This window comes from Dendrobates tinctorius, unplaced genomic scaffold (genome assembly GCF_039654945.1).
Source record: "Dendrobates tinctorius isolate UK_male_01 unplaced genomic scaffold, ASM3965494v1 ptg000233l, whole genome shotgun sequence".
Classification (NCBI taxonomy): domain Eukaryota; kingdom Metazoa; phylum Chordata; class Amphibia; order Anura; family Dendrobatidae; genus Dendrobates; species Dendrobates tinctorius.
The window spans coordinates 5604446-5621943 of record NW_027361900.1 but is presented as its reverse complement, the minus strand read 5'-3'; the positions used below and the strand labels follow the sequence as shown (position 1 = coordinate 5621943).

Here is a 17498-nt window from a genome sequence, read left to right as displayed (position 1 = left end):
GAAATGATACTTCTTGGATATCGGTCAGACGCCTCTCTCACAGCCAAACCAGATCTTCTCCCACTTTGCACTGATGAGGGGCAGTACCCCGAAACACAGTGTCTGCAAATGGAGATTCTGGCTTGGCTTTTATCCTAAGTCATGTAACTAGGCTCGTTAAAGGGTCAACATTGACTTTTAGGATTGCTACCTCCAATAGGTGGCACTAGAGTTCTAGTCCTCTTCCTCTCTGAAGAGACAATTTGCATAATTAGCATATTTCCCAGAGGAGCATTGCGGCTTTAAGTCTCCTCACCTCGACATGCTTAGCATGTCATTCTCCGCAAGGAGAAATGATACTTCTTGGATATCGGTCAGACGCCTCTCTCACAGCCAAACCAGATCTTCTCCCACTTTGCACTGATGAGGGGCAGTACCCCGAAACACAGTGTCTGCAAATGGAGATTCTGGCTTGGCTTTTATCCTAAGTCATGTAACTAGGCTCGTTAAAGGGTCAACATTGACTTTTAGGATTGCTACCTTCAATAGGTGGCACTAGAGTTCTAGTCCTCTTCCTCTCTGAAGAGACAATTTGCATAATTAGCATATTTCCCAGAGGAGCATTGCGGCTTTAAGTCTCCTCACCTCGACATGCTTAGCATGTCATTCTCCGCAAGGAGAAATGATACTTCTTGGATATCGGTCAGACGCCTCTCTCACAGCCAAACCAGATCTTCTCCCACTTTGCACTGATGAGGGGCAGTACCCCAAAACACAGTGTCTGCAAATGGAGATTCTGGCTTGGCTTTTATCCTAAGTCATGTAACTAGGCTCGTTAAAGGGTCAACATTGACTTTTAGGATTGCTACCTTCAATAGGTGGCACTAGAGTTCTAGTCCTCTTCCTCTCTGAAGAGACAATTTGCATAATTAGCATATTTCCCAGAGGAGCATTGCGGCTTTAAGTCTCCTCACCTCGACATGCTTAGCATGTCATTCTCCGCAAGGAGAAATGATACTTCTTGGACATAGTTATGAGGACATCATGCTATGTGTGGGGGCCTCAATTTTGTGTGAGGGGACTGTATGGGTAATCAAACTATGTAGGGAACTGTGGGGGAAATCATACTTTATATTGGAGGCAGCTGGGACCATCATACGGTGTGTGAGACTTTGGGGGCCATCACATTGTGTATGGGGTACTGTGGGGCCATCATACTGTTTTGTGGGGCTGTGGAGGCATCATACTGTGTGGGGGGATGTAGAAGATTCTTACAGTGTAGGGGCCTCATAATGTATGTGGGGGAAGAATGTTGGCATCATACGGTGTTGGGGGCACTGTGGGGACAACATACTGCATTGGAGGGGCTGTTGCAGTATCATAATGAATGGGGTGTGCAATGGTCACATCATACTATGTTAGTGGTTGTGGGGGCATGATACTATGCTGTATACACGATTGCAGCATCATACTGTGCTAATGGTTCTGGGGGCATCATAATATGGTGTGGACACGGTTGCTGCCTCATACTGCGCTAATGGTTGTGGGGGCATGATACTATGTTGTGGACATTGTTGCAGCATCATACTGTGCTAATGGTTGTGGGGCATGATACTATGTTGTGGACATTGTTGCTGCATCATACTGTGCTAATGGTTGTGGGGGCATGATACTATGTTATGGACATTGTTGCAGCATCATACTGTGTTAGTGGTTGTGGGGGCATGATACTATGTTATGGACATTGTTGCAGCATCATACTGTGCTAATGGTTGTGGGGCATGATACTATGTTGTGGACATTGTTGCTGCATCATACTGTGCTAATGGTTGTGGGGGCATGATACTATGTTATGGACATTGTTGCAGCATCATACTGTGTTAGTGGTTGTGGGGGCATGATACTATGTTGTGGACATGGTTGCTGCATCATACTGTGCTAATGGTTGTGTGGGCATGATACTATGTTGTGGACACAGTTGCTGCATCATACTGTGCTAATGGTTGTGGGAGCATGATACTATGTTATGGACATTGTTGCTGCATCATACTGTGCTAATGGTTGTGGGGGCATGATACTCTGTTGTGGACATTGTTGCTGCATCATACTGTGTTAGTGGGGGCATGATACTATGTTGTGGACACGGTTGCAGCATCATACTGCATTAGTGGTTGTGGGAGCATGATACTCTGTTGTGGACACGGTTGCAGCATCATACTGCATTAGTGGTTGTGGGGGCATGATACTATGTTGTGGACACGGTTGCTGCATCATACTGCGCTAATGGTTCTGGGGGCATCATAACATGGTGTGGACACGGTTGCAGCATCATACTGCGCTAATGGTTGTGGGGGCATGATACTATGTTGTGGACAATGTTGCTGCATCATACTGTGTTAGTGGTTGTGGGGGCATGATACTATGTTGTGGACATTGTTGCTGCATCATACTGTGTTAGTGGGGGCATGATACTATGTTGTGGACATTGTTGCTGCATCATACTGTGTTAGTGGGGGCATGATACGATGTTGTGGACACGGTTGCAGCATCATACTGCATTAGTGGTTGTGGGAGCATGATACTATGTTGTGGACACGGTTGCTGCATCATACTGCGCTAATGGTTGAGGGGGCATGATACTATGTTGTGGACACAGTTGCTGCCTTATACTGCATTAGTGGTTGTGGGAGCATGATACCATGTTGTGGACACGGTTGCTGCATCATACTGCGCTAATGGTTGAGGGGGCATGATACTATGTTGTGGACACGGTTGCTGCATCATACTGCGCTAATGGTTGTGGGGGCATGATACTATGTTGTGGACACAGTTGCTGCCTCATACTGTGTTAGTGGGGGCATGATACGATGTTGTGGACACGGTTGCTGCATCATACTGCGCTAATGGTTTTGGGGGCATGATACTATGTTGTGGACATTGTTGCTGCATCATACTGTGTTAGTGGGGGCATGATACTATGTTGTGGACACGGTTGCTGCATCATACTGCGCTAATGGTTGTGGGGGCATGATACTATGTTGTGGACATTGTTGCTGCATCATACTGTGTTAGTGGGGGCATGATACGATGTTGTGGACACGGTTGCAGCATCATACTGCATTAGTGGTTGTGGGAGCATGATACTATGTTGTGGACACGGTTGCTGCATCATACTGCGCTAATGGTTGAGGGGGCATGATACTATGTTGTGGACACAGTTGCTGCCTCATACTGCATTAGTGGTTGTGGGAGCATGATACTATGTTGTGGACACGGTTGCTGCATCATACTGCTATTATTCTTCGTTTGATAAAAATAGTCATCTGGTTAATTAAGATACAATGCTGTATGTCTTCACAATCCCAAAAGTAAAAAATGTTTTTAAAAATAATAAAAAAATATAAAAGTTCAAATTAACCCCATTTCTCCCCATTCAAAATAAAACAATTAAAAAAAACATACACATATTTGGTATCAACACGTTCAGAATTTCTTGATCTATCAATATAAAAAAAAAATTAACCTGATTGCTAAATGGCGTAATGAGAAAAAAAAGTCAAAATGCCACAAAGAGGTACTCTTGGTCTTTCTACAGTTGCATTGCCGGTGGAGTTAAAACGACCTGAAAACGCCTGGTGGTGTGAGTATGAGTTATACAATTATCTAAGAAGCTGATAGTTAGAACCCTTGGGATTCACAGCCAGCAGGAAGAGTCAGAATACTGCCGCTGATTGGGTGCAGGGCTCGTGTGATGTAACAACCTCACATAAGCCCCGGGACAGTGAGTCTCGACATCACTGAAGTGGAGCCGGCATACCAGCGGAGTATGAGTGTTTTTATTTTAATGAGGCCAAACATGAGGACTGAGCTCACTGAGAAAAAAAGATATATATACCGTATTTTTGGGACTATAGGACGCACCTAGGTTTTAGAGGAGGAAATTAGGAAAAAAATTGAAGCAAAAAATGTTAATTCTGTACTTAATATCCCATATCCTGGTATATATGCCCCCCTCATCCCTACCCTGGTATGCATGGCCCCCTCATCCCTACCCTGGTATGCATGGCCCCCTCATCCCTACCCTGGTATGCATGGCCCCCTCATCCCTACCCAGGTATGCATGGATCCCTCATCCCTATCCTGGCTGGAATTATCACTCTCATCCTATACTAGTATGCATGGCCCCATCCCTATCCTGGTATACAGGGCCCTCATCTCGTCCTGGTACGCAGGGCCCCCATCCCTATTCTGGTATGATTGGCACCCATCTCGGTTCTGGCATGCATGGCCTAATCCTTATAATTGGCCACCACCCCCATCCTGGTATGCATGGCCCCATCAGAAAACATTAAAAAAAACAACAAAATATTACACTTACCTATCCTGCGCTCCCTCACAGCGTCTGCTGCGGTGCCAGCAACTGCTTTATGCTTGTAAGCAGCACATGGCAGGGACGTCATGCAATGCTCACAAGCAGAGCACAGCTGCCAGAGTACTCACCGGGACGGTTCATTGCAGAGAGCAGTAAGTATTCATTGCTCTTCAGTAGCACGCAGTGTCAGCCACTGGCACGCCAGTGGAGTATGTGTGTTTTTATTTTATTGAGGCCAAACACGAGGAATGAGCTGAGAAAAAAAAATATATATACTGTATTTTTTGGACTATAGGATGCACCTAGGTTTTAGAGGAGGAAATTAGGTAAAAAATGTAGTAAATTCTTTACTTAATATCCCCTATCCTGGTATATACGGTCCCCTCTTCCCTACCCTGGTATACATGCCCCCTCATCCCTATCCTGGCATGCATGGATCCCTCATCCCTATCCTGGTATGCATGGATCCCTCATCCCTATCCTGGCATGCATGGCCCCTTCATCCCTACCCTGGTATGCATGGATCCCTCATCCCTACCCTGGTATGCATGCCCCCTCATCACTATCCTGGTATGCATGGATCCCTCATCCCTACCCTGGCATGCATGGATCCCTCACTCATCCCTACCCTGGCATGCATGCCCCCTCATCCCTATCCTGGCATACATGCCCCCTCATCCCTATCCTGGCATGCGTGGCCCCCTCATCCCTATCCTGGCATGCATGGCCCCCTCATCCCTACCCTGGTATGCATGGATCCCTCACTCATCCCTACCCTGGCATGCATGCCCCCTCATCCCTATCCTGGCATGCATGGATCCCTCATCCCTACTGTGGTATGCATGGCCCCCTCATCCCTACCCTGGCATGCATGCCCCCTCATCCTTTTCCTGGCATGCATGGATCCCTCATCCCTACTGTGGTATGCATGGCCCCCTCATCTCTACCCTGGTATGCATGGCCCCCTCATCTCTATCCTGGTATAAATGGCCCCCTCATCTCTATCCTGGTATGCATTGCCCCCTCATCCCTACCCTGGTATGCATGACCCCCTCTTCCCTATCCTGGTATGCATGGCCCCCTCATCTCTATCCTGGTATGCATGGACCCCTCATCCCTATCCTGGTATGCATGGCCCCCTCATCCCTATCCTGGTATGCATTGCCCCCTCATCCCTACCCTGGTATGCATGACCCCCTCTTCCCTATCCTGGTATGCATGGCCCCCTCATCTCTATCCTGGTATGCATTGCCCCCTCATCCCTACCCTGGTATGCATGACCCCCTCTTCCCTATCCTGGTATGCATGGCCCCCTCATCTCTACCCTGTTATGCATGGACCCCTCATCCCTACCCTGGTATGCATGGCCCCCTCATCTCTACCCTGGTATGCATGACCCCCTCTTCCCTATCCTGGTATACATGACCCCCTCATCCCTATCCTGGTATGCATGGCCCCCTCATCCCTACCCTGGTATGCATGACTCCTCATTCCCATCCTATTATGCATGCCTCCTCATCCCTATCCTGGCAGTAATTATCGCCCTCATCCCTATACTATTATGCATGGCCCCATCCCTATCCTGATATGCAGGGCCCCATCCCTATTATGGTATGATTGGCCCCCATTGTGGTCCTGGTATGTATGGCCCAATCCTTATAATTGGCCACCACCCCCATCCGGGTATGCATGGCCCCATCAGAAGACATTAAAAAAAACCCATTACACTTACCTATCCTTGCGCTCCCTCACAGCGTCTGCTCCAATGCCAGCAACTGCTTTATGCCTGTAAGCAGCACATGGCAGGGACGTCATGCGTTGTTCTCAAGCAGAGCACAGCTGCCGGAGTACTCTCTGGGACTGTGCGCACAGAGAGCAGTGAGCATTCATTCTTCAGTAGCGCGCAGTGTCAGCCACCGGCTTCCTGCTGGCATGAATATTCACTGGATTCATTCATTCATCAGGAGACTATTTAATATTGAACTATATTCAAGCGAGGCTAGACGAAGAAAACCCTAAAATCATGTATCATGTTAACCGAAACAGTCAGAAAACTAGCGCCATATTGGGTGACCCCAGACCCCAGACTATATACTGTGTAAGTTTATAAGCCACTCCAGTGTCAGGAATAGATAGTATGTGACAATACAGTATATACCGCTCAGGGAACACTTACCTTTCAGAGATAATTTCCATATTCATACTAAATAATGGCACAGATCCCCCAGACATTATGATTGCACATATCCCTAGTCTTTATACCGATATTGCACTCATTCCCTGACAGACCGCAGCATGGCCATTAGTTAGAAGCTGCTAATGATCTTTGGAGCAGGTAAGTTTTCCCTGAGTGGTACATATTGGGCCGTCTGAAGACTGAGTTTAGTCTAGGACAATTTGTCTGCACTACTAATTATCAGCTGTTACATTACCAAACTAGGGCAGTCCCTATAGGAGAAAAACACAAGAATTATACGGTATTGTCACATACTATCTATTCCTGACACTGGACTGGCTTATAAACTTACACAGTATATAGTTTCAGGGTTTTTTTGTCTAGTCTCGCTTGAATATAGGTCAATATTAAAGAGTCTCCTGATGAGTCGCCTTTGGAGAGGACGATGAAACCCTCAGAGATGAGAGGCTTGGAGAGTGAGTGTGTATACGTCACCTCACCCTATACACTGAACTGTGGGGTACATATTTTTTCTCTTAGTCACCTACTGATTAACTTTCAGGGGGTGAATTATGGGTGTAGTTTTACATTTGGAATTAATAAAGTTTAGTTTTATCCTTTTGTCAGCAAACATGAGGAATGACAAGAGACAACCCATTTAAGAAGATTCAGTTTTGGTTAAAACTATTCCAACATTATGAATATAAAAAAGGCTTCTCCCCTATGTGACGTCTCTGATGTTTATTAACAACTGATTTCCAAGTAAAATATTTCCCACATTAAGAAAATGAAAAAGGCTTCTCCTCTATGTGACTGCTCTGATGTCTAACAAGAAGCGCTTTCCGGTTAAAATATTTCCCACATTCTGAACATGAAAAAGGCTTTTCCCCTGTGTGAGTTCTCTGGTGCTTAACCAAATGTGATTTCTGGTTAAAACATTTCCCACATTCTGAACATGAAAAAGGCTTCTCCCCTGTGTGAATTCTCTGGTGTGTAACAAGAAGCACTTTCCGGCTAAAACATTTCCCACATACTGAACATAAAAAAGGCTTCTCCCCTGTGTGATTTCTTTGATGTTGCTCAAGATCCCTCTTATAGTTAAAACATTTCCCACATTCTGAACATGAAAAAGGCTTTTCCCCTGTGTGAGTTCTCTGGTGTGTAACAAGAAGCACTTTTCGGCTAAAACATTTCCCACATACTGAACATAAAAAAGGCTTCTCCCCTGTGTGAATTCTTTGATGTTGCTCAAGATCCCTCTTATAGTTAAAACATTTCCCACATTCTGAACATGAAAAAGGCTTTTCCCCTGTGTGAGTTCTCTGGTGTGTAACAAGAAGCACTTTTCGGCTAAAACATTTCCCACATACTGAACATAAAAAAGGCTTCTCCCCTGTGTGAATTCTTTGATGTTGCTCAAGATCCCTCTTATAGTTAAAACATTTCCCACATTCTGAACATGAAAAAGACTTTTCCCCTGTGTGGGTTCTCTGATGGTTCACAAAATATGATTTATGTGTAAAACATTTCCCACATTCTGAACAGTAAAAAGACTTCTCCCCTGTGTGAGTTCTTTGGTGCCTAACAAAATGTGATTTCCATGTAAAACATTTCCCACATTCTGAACATGAAAAAGGCTTGTCTCCTGTGTGAGCTCTCTGATGGGTCACAAAATATGATTTATGTGTAAAACATTTCCCACATTCTGAACAGTAAAAAGGCTTCTCCCCTGTGTGAGTTCTCTGGTGCCTAACAAAATGTGATTTCCATGTAAAACATTTCCCACATTCTGAACATGAATATGACTTCTTTGCTTTAGGAGCAGTTTGTTTTTTAATGCCTCTTTTGTGACTTTGATTTTCCTTAGTAGTCAGTAATGAATCAGAAGATGGGACCTGTTTCATAGGATCAGATAAGAGATCTTTCCTGTGAATGGATGATGGTATATCTGGAGTAACAGCAATCACTTCAGTTGTATCTTGTAAGATCTCAAGATCATCAGATTTGAAAATTGAAGATGTCAGCTGTCCCTCTGATCTCCTGGTACAGTCATCTGCTAAGATAAAAAACAATTATTATTTTCTAATAAAATATCCTTGAGTTTTATATTTTTGAACATTTCTACTTAGCTTGCCATTTTTACAGACAGTTTATGTAAAAAACTTTAATTATTTACCAAGACAATGACAGTTCACAGTCTAATAGAAAACCTTGTTGGATGAACCAGTAGTGTGTGGTGTTCAACTGTTTGTTCATTCTGCCTCCCAAATATCGAATAAAAAGAATCCAATCAATGTTATGTAGGCGAAAATAATACCAATTCTCATCTCACAAACAACAAGTCCCCACTCAGGTCCATCATCTGTCAATGGAGAAACAGAGGTTCCCACACTATTAGTGGCTCAAAGGCTGTTGAAAAGCAACAAGGTTTCTATAACCCAATCCGGCAAAATCCGCTCTCACTTCGGAGTCTTGCAGTGTGCGCAAACAACATTTAGGATCCCTGTATTTAGCAATATTATAGTGAGAAGAATCCACTTAATTTGCGGTGTCTCCTGGAGCATAATCTGGGCACTATGTGCTGGGTAATAAAATGGCAAATGTGTAATTTTCCCTCTCCAACATCCACTAAGTGTTAATTTCCGGGAAGTGGCTGTGGAGTCAAAATATTCACTCCTCCTACACACGTGGTCTAAATTGCTGGTACCCCTCATTTAGTTACAGAAAAACCCACAATGGTCACAGAAATAACTTGAATCTTACAAAAGTAATAATAAATCAAAAATCTATGAAAATGAACAAATGAAAGTCAGACATTGCTTTCCAGCCATGCTTCCACAGAATGAAAAAAATTAAACTCATGAAATAGGCCTGGACAGAAATGATGGTACCCTTAACTTAACCGCTTCATGACTGCCAACGGTAGATAAACGTCAGCACTAGCAGGGCTTTGTGCAGAGCCGACATTTGCCTATGGTCGGAGGTTTCATAGAATCATAGAATCGTAGAGTTGGAAGGGACCTCCTGGGTCATCTGGTCCAACCCCCTGCTCAAAGCAGGATTCGCTAAATCATTCCAGACAGATGTCTGTCCAGCCTCTGTTTAAAGATTTCTATTGAAGGAGAACTCACCACCTCTCGTGGCAGCCTGTTCCACTCATTGATCACTCTGTCAAAAAGTTTTTTCTAATATCTAATCTGTGTCTCCTCCCATTCAGTTTCATCCCATTGCTTTTAGTCTTTCCTTGTGCAAATGAGAATAAAGTTGATCCTTCTACAATGTGACAGCCCTTGAGATATTTGTAGAGTTATTAAGTCTCCTCTCAGTCTTCTCTTTTGCAAGCTAAACATTCCCAAATCCTGCAACCTTTCCTCATAAGACAGGGTTTGCAGACCGGTCACCATTCTGGTCGCTCTTTTCTGAACTTGCTCCAGTTTGTTGATGTCTTTTTTAAAATGTGGTGCCCAAAACTGGACACAATATTCCAGATGAGGTCTGACCAAAGAGGAGTAGAGGGAAATAATGACTTCACGTGATCTAGACTGTATGCTTCTGTTAATACATCCTAGAATTGCATTTGCCTTTTTTGCTGCTGCATCACACTGTTGACTCATATTCAGTCTGTGATCTATTAGTATACCCAAGACTTTTTCACATGAGCTGTTGCTTAGCCCTATTCCTCCCATTCTGTATATGCTTTTTTATTTTTATTGCCCAGATGTAGTACTTTGCATTTTTCCCTGTTAAAAACCATTCTGTTAGTTGCTGCCCACTGCTCCAATTTATTTATATTTTTTTGAATCCTCTCTCTCTCTTCTCTAGTATTGTAGAAACTGAAAGAAAAAGAGCGCAATAGGGTCTTACCCGAGAAAACACAGATATAAGTCAATGGTTTATACTCACCCTCTGCAGGAGAGTAACAGGCATAAAGGAACAAGGTCAGCTTGCTGCACATCCAAATGACCACGCCGTGGCCATAAATCTTCAGATTCAAGGAAGGAATTTTTATGGATTAAACGTGCGCTACCAGACCATCACTCCTCACAAGTTGTGTAGTTAATACATTTATTTCCCTACGCGTTTCAAAGTTAAAAACGTCTTCCTCAGGGGATGATATGTACAGACAGGTATAGACAACGCCGGATTTATACATACACAATTCAAAAATTGGCGCCAAGAGTCACATGTTGCGAGGGAGAAAAAAAAAAATCAGCGGTCATCAGTGTTACGATATCAAGGGATATTAAAAACTTATTCTTTTCAACAAATTAATTATTTTAATATATTTTCAGATGACTGTATAAAGGAAAAAGAAAAAAAGAAGAAAAAAGGAAAAAATTATGAACAAAAAAGGAAAAGAACCAGAAATAACGAGGTCCGAAAGAGAGCAAAAGTCAGTGCATAGACCACCACTCTGAATGAGACGATAACGTGTCACAAAGAAGAAAAGGGGGGGATGGATGGACATCTTTCTATAAAATATATAAATATTTATTGAAGTTTATAAAATTAATAAAAAGGAATTTATCAAAAACTTTATTGCATGTAAAAAGAATAATTAAAATTATAAAAAGCATGTGTGTAAAATGTGAAAAAAAGTGTCTATTTGATAAACCCGCAGCAGAAGAAGTATTGCATAAAAATTAGCACCTTTATGGTGACAAGAGTTAAAAATGCGTGTCTAAATCCAGAATAAAGGATAAATCTGTTACCAGACATACTCCTTTATTCTGGATTTAGACACGCATTTTTAACTCTTGTCACCATAAAGGTGCTAATTTTTATGCAATACTTCTTCTGCTGCGGGTTTATCAAATAGACACTTTTTTTCACATTTTACACACATGCTTTTTATAATTTTAATTATTCTTTTTACATGCAATAAAGTTTTTGATAAATTCCTTTTTATTAATTTTATAAACTTCAATAAATATTTATATACTTTATAGAAAGATGTCCATCCATCCCCCCCTTTTCTTCTTTGTGACACGTTATCGTCTCATTCAGAGTGGTGGTCTATGCACTGACTTTTGCTCTCTTTCGGACCTCGTTATTTCTGGTTCTTTTCCTTTTTTGTTCATAATTTTTTCCTTTTTTCTTCTTTTTTTCTTTTTCCTTTATACAGTCATCTGAAAATATATTAAAATAATTAATTTGTTGAAAAGAATAAGTTTTTAATATCCCTTGATATCGTAACACTGATGACCGCTGATTTTTTTTTTCTCCCTCGCAACATGTGACTCTTGGCGCCAATTTTTGAATTGTGTATGTATAAATCCGGCGTTGTCTATACCTGTCTGTACATATCATCCCCTGAGGAAGAAGTTTTTAACTTTGAAACGCGTAGGCAAATAAATGTATTAACTACACAACTTGTGAGGAGTGATGGTCTGGTAGCGCACGTTTAATCCATAAAAATTCCTTCCTTGAATCTTCTCTAGTATTAGCTATCCCTCCTAGCTTTGTGTCATCAGCAAATTTAATCAGTTTACCCTCAATTCCTTCATCTAAATAGTTGATAAAGATGTTGAACAATACAGGGCCCAGGACAGAGCCCTGTGGTACCCCACTTGAGACATTCTTCCAACTGGATGTGCAGTCATTTAGGACCACTCTTTGGGTCCGATCACTAAGCCAGTTATGAATCCACCTAACAGTTGCCTTTCTTGCTGATCGGGAACCCCACGCACCTTATAGCCAGGGCTGGCGTTAGGGGCAGGCAGACCAGGCATCTGCCTAGGGCCCCCGTTCCCCCAGGGGCCCCCAGCTAGCAGCACATCACACAGACGCAATGGGGCCTGTGAGGCAGGGGAGCCCGCCAGCTGCCAGCACTGACCCCCCTCCACCACCACACTGAACTATACCGGCATCTGTTGGTACAGTTCTAAGCAATGCTGGAGGAGAGAGTGTTAGCTGATGCTCCCTCTCCCATCATTCCCCGCTCTGCCTCACACTGCGGGTGCGCGATGATGTCATCGCGCACTCACTGTGTGCCAGGCAGCGCATCGGCAGCTGCTGAGACAAGAGCCAGGAGCAGCGCAGGCATGAGAGGTGAGGATAGTGTTTTTTTTACTATAACAGTGACTACTGGACTTTGGGGCCATTCTCGGGGGGGGAAGATGTGGGCTGTGCTATATACTATGCGGGCTGTTACATACTATGCGGGCTGTGCTATATACTATGCTGGCTGTGCTATATACTATGGGGGATTTGCTATATACTATGCAGGCTGTTCTATATACTATGAGGGCTGTGCTATATGGGCAGTGCTATATACTATGCGGGCTGTGCTATATACTATGCGGGCTGTGCTATATACTATGAGGCCTATGCTATACACTATGTGGGCTGGGTTATATATGTGGGCTGGGTTATATATGTGGACTGGGTTATATACTATTGGGGGTATATTATATTCTATGGGGGGAGGCTGTGTTATATACTATGGGCGGTATATTTTAATCTATGGGGAAGCTGTGTTATATACTATGGGGGGCTACATTATATACTATATGGAGGAGGGCTGTTTTATATTCTATGGGGGGCTACATTATATTCTATTGGGGTTGTATTAGATTTTATGAGGGAGGATGGCATCATACTCTTTGAAGGACCTACATTATATTCTATGGGGAGGTGGGCTGTATTATATTCTATTTGGGGCTACATTATATTCTATGGGGTGCTGTATTCTATTTATATTCTATGAGGGGTGATTGCATTTTTTTTCTATGGGGGGTTACATTATACTCTGTGGGGTGGCTGCATTATGCTCTATGGGGTGGCTGCATTATACTATATGTGGGCTGCATTACACTGTATCAAGGACTATGGGGAATACATTATGCTATATGAAGAACTATGGGGTGCATTATACTATGGAAGTGAATTGTACTACATAGATGACTATGGTGGTGTATTATACTATATGGGGCACTATGAGGACTGAGGAGGACTGAGCAGTGTATTATACTATATGGAGGACTATGAGGAGTGTATTATACTATATGGAGGACTATGAGGAGTGTATTATACTATATGGAGGACTATGGGGAGTGTATTATACTATATGGAGGACTATGGGGAGTGTATTATACTATATGGAGGACTATGGGGAGTGTATTATACTATATGGAGGACTATGGGGAGTGTATTATACTATATGGAGGACTATGGGGAGTGTATTATACTATATGGAGGACTATGGGGAGTGTATTATACTATATGGAGGACTATGAGGAGTGTATTATACTATATGGAGGACTATGGGGAGTGTATTATACTATATGGAGGACTATGGGGAGTGTATTATACTATATGGAGGACTATGGGGAGTGTATTATACTATATGGAGGACTATGGGGTGTGCATTTTACAATATGGAAGACTGTGGTGCACATTATAATATATGGCGGACTATGGGGTGTATTATACTAAACAAGCAAAATGCTGCATATTCATCGAGTGATTGGATTGTTTAAGCCGGAACAAAAACCATTGTTCTCAGCAGCAAATCGCCGGTGTAAACTGTAGATGTGCGGCTTGATGCCATACATGATACTGTCTGGGGACAGATTGATCTAATAGTGATTGTTCTGTCCCCATCATTCTTTCTCAGATGGTGGAAAGAGGCCGGGAAACAAGTGTGGAACGATTTCTATATTGACGATCACACTCATTTAGCGTCCTGAACTCAGCGAATGTAACTACAACCAAAATGCTTCTCTGTGATGTGCCATCTGTCAGCATTTGGGCCCCATTTTACACTTTGCCTAGGGCCCCACTTTGCCTAAAACTGGCCCTGCTTATAAAGAGGGGATTCTGGCGCACAACGCTTCCTGTGACCCCTGACCTCATCGAGACCTGATTGGTTCAGGTCCTGATGATGTCAGCGTCACACCAGCCAATGAGACAAATCATTGGAGAGTTTGTTGTAGCAGTGAACTTTCCCGGGCGATCTACCCCATAAAAACCGCTGCTTCTCCTCAGATCTCCTGTCAGTGAGAGATTAGAGGAGAAACAGTGTTACAAGTGCTGCTGGGAACAGCTGTGTCAGTCAGCGATTGTGCTATAAAGTAACAATACAGATAAGGCAGGTTAGGGTTAGTGCTAGAGTTAGGGTCAGTGTTGGGGCTAAAGAATTAGGCTTTTCTCAATTGCTTCCCCAATAATTTGGTCACGTCAATCACGTCGTAGTTTTCTATTTCCGGTAAAAAAAAATAAAAATGAATAAAATGGCCCGTCAGTATTATAGTGCAGAGGAGGCTCAGGCTGGTTTCACACTTGCATTGCTGCGTTGCTTTTTAGCCCAAAAAAAACGCATATGTTTTTTCCCCTATACTTTAACATGGGTGTGCATACATATGCGCACGCGTTTTTTTGCAGTGTGCGCTCGGGCGCACAAAATGCATCCTGTTACATTTTTTTGTGCGTCCGACTTGCCCCCAAAAAACGCATACGCACGCAATGCGCTTTTTTACAGCAAAACATCTATTAAAGTCTATGGGTGCGTATACGTGCTCATTGCAATGCGCACCTATGCGCAAAAAAACTCATGCGTTTTTTTTCTATAAAATGCACCAAAACCTGCAAAAAAACGCACTCAAACGCATGATGCATTTTTTCATGCGTTTGTGTGCGCAAAAAACGCGCAGCAAAAAAACGCAAGTGTGAAAGTAGCCTTATGCACTTTTATGTTCTGACAGCGAAGAAAGTGCAGGGTCAGATGGAGATGCGGATTTCGAGGGCTTTAGTATTTTTATCCTGAGCTCGATCCCCACAGATGCCACAAGGGCCACTGCAGACCAACAGGGATCCACTACTCCAAAACCTGTGTCTGTCACTGACTACAACAAATATATGGGGTGTGGACCTTGCAGATCAGGATCTACAGCCATACCAGGTATCAAGAAAATCATAGATCTGGTATAAAAAGTTAGTCATGTATTTGTTTCAGGTGGCCACATATAATTCTTTTGTGTTATACAACAAAGCCGGAAATGCAGATACTTTCCTTGATTATCAGGAAAAGGTCACTGAAAATCTTGTTTCTGACAATGTTGTCCCCACCAATCCTTTAGAATGTGAAGATATCAGAAGACTCACTGAGCGACATTTTATTGCACTCATCCCAGTAACTGAGACAAGAAAGAACCCCAGAGAAGATGTCGTGTATGCTCCTAGAGAGGAATGAGGCATGATACCCGCTATTATTACCCACAATGCCCATCACTGCCAGCCTTATGCCTCCATGACGGCTTTACAATCTTCCACACAGAACCGCGTTTTTGAACTCTTTTGACATTCAAGCATTTGGATTATTTAGTGACAGACACATTTGAGTAGAGCTGACTTAACAATTTCCGGGGGTAGGTGGGGGGAGGTCTCCAGAGACACAAGCTGGGCACAATATATTGGGCACTACAATGACATTTTTGCAATTTTTGCTCTGAAACTTCCACTATGTGTTTCTGGAAATCATCCATGTAGTGAAAGTGGTCACTATAATAATAATCTTTATTTTTATATAGTGCTAACATATTCCGCAGCGCTTTACAGTTTGCACACATTATCATCACTGTCCCCGATGGGGCTCACAATCTAAATTCCCTATCAGTATGTCTTTAGAATGTGGGAGGAAACCGGAGACCAGGAGGAAACCCACGCAAACACGGGGAGAACATACAAACTCCTTACAGATGTTGTCCTTGGTGAGCCACCGTGCCACCCCCTGTCCATAGATGAATTCCCAGAGGGGTGTCATTTCCAAAACGGGGTCACTTTAGGGGGGATTCTGTTGTTCTGGCACTTAGCGGCTCTCCAAAGTACCATAACAGCAGAATCCCCCCTGAAGTGACCCCATTTGGGAAATGACCCCCCTCTGTGAATTCATCTATGGGTGTAGTGACCATTTACCTATCTACCTATTTTCCAATGTAAAATCTGGGGTAAAACAATATTTTAGTGGTAAAAATGTAATTATTTCTTCTTCACTGCCCAATGGTATAATTTTCTATGGAACAGCTGTGGGGTCAGTATGCTCACTGCACCACGAGAAGAATTCATTCAGGGAAGTATTTGGTAAAATGCAGTCACTTTTGGGGCTTATGCTGTTCTGGCACCTCAAGGGCTCTGACAATGTGACATGTCACCCACAAACACTTCCAGCAAAATCTGCCTCCAATATTGCTCTCATTCCCTTCGGAGCTCTGCCATGCACCCAAACAGTGGTTTACCCCCACATATGGGGTGTCAGCATACTCAGGCTGAATTTCACAACAACTTTTGGGATCCGATTTCTCCTGATACACTTTGAAAAAAAAATGGAGGGCAAAAAGATCATTTTTTGTGGAAAAAATATGATTTTTTATTTTCATGGCTCTACGTAATTAACTTCTGTGAAGAACTTGGTTGTTCAAAGTGCCCACCACACATTTCCTTGGGGGGGGGGGTTAGATTTCAAAATGGGGTCACTTGTTGGGGGATTTCCACTGTTTAGACTCGTGGCTATTTTGAGATTTAGAAAAAAATGAAATCCAGCAAAATGTCACCGGCGATGGCGGCTCCTGCACAGTAGCATCTATAAGTAAGAGATAGAGGCTACTGCACAGGGGCCGCTGGTGACATTTTGCTGGATGTGATTTTTTTTCTAAGCCTCACAATAGCCACAATATTATAGGCATTATCACCAATAATATCAATGCTATTATATGCATTATGTAATAATGGGGGCAGGTCAGTGAGGGATCAGCGACCAGTCATAGGCCGATACAGAGGAATATGTAATCAGCGCACCACATAAAGCCCCGCCCACAGCCCCACCCACAGTCCCGCCCCAGAGCACGAGAATCTCATTAACTGAAAACTACAAATACAGATTACACAACAGTAAACCAGAGTTGCCCTCATTTATGGTGGACCATTGGAGCTACTATGGATCCTGAGCAGAAGATTAGAGAAAATAATATTGCT

At 43.1% G+C, this 17498-nt stretch overlaps 1 protein-coding gene across 1 annotated transcript in view; it reads right to left on the bottom strand.

The window, feature by feature from the left end:
* Positions 1-17498, bottom strand: part of LOC141060290 (uncharacterized) — a 64484-nt gene that overhangs the window by 32534 nt on the left and 14452 nt on the right. Inside the window, 1 exon segment of the mRNA XM_073556506.1 lies at positions 7238-8580. Within this exon segment, the coding sequence (XP_073412607.1) occupies positions 7238-8580 (1343 nt within the window).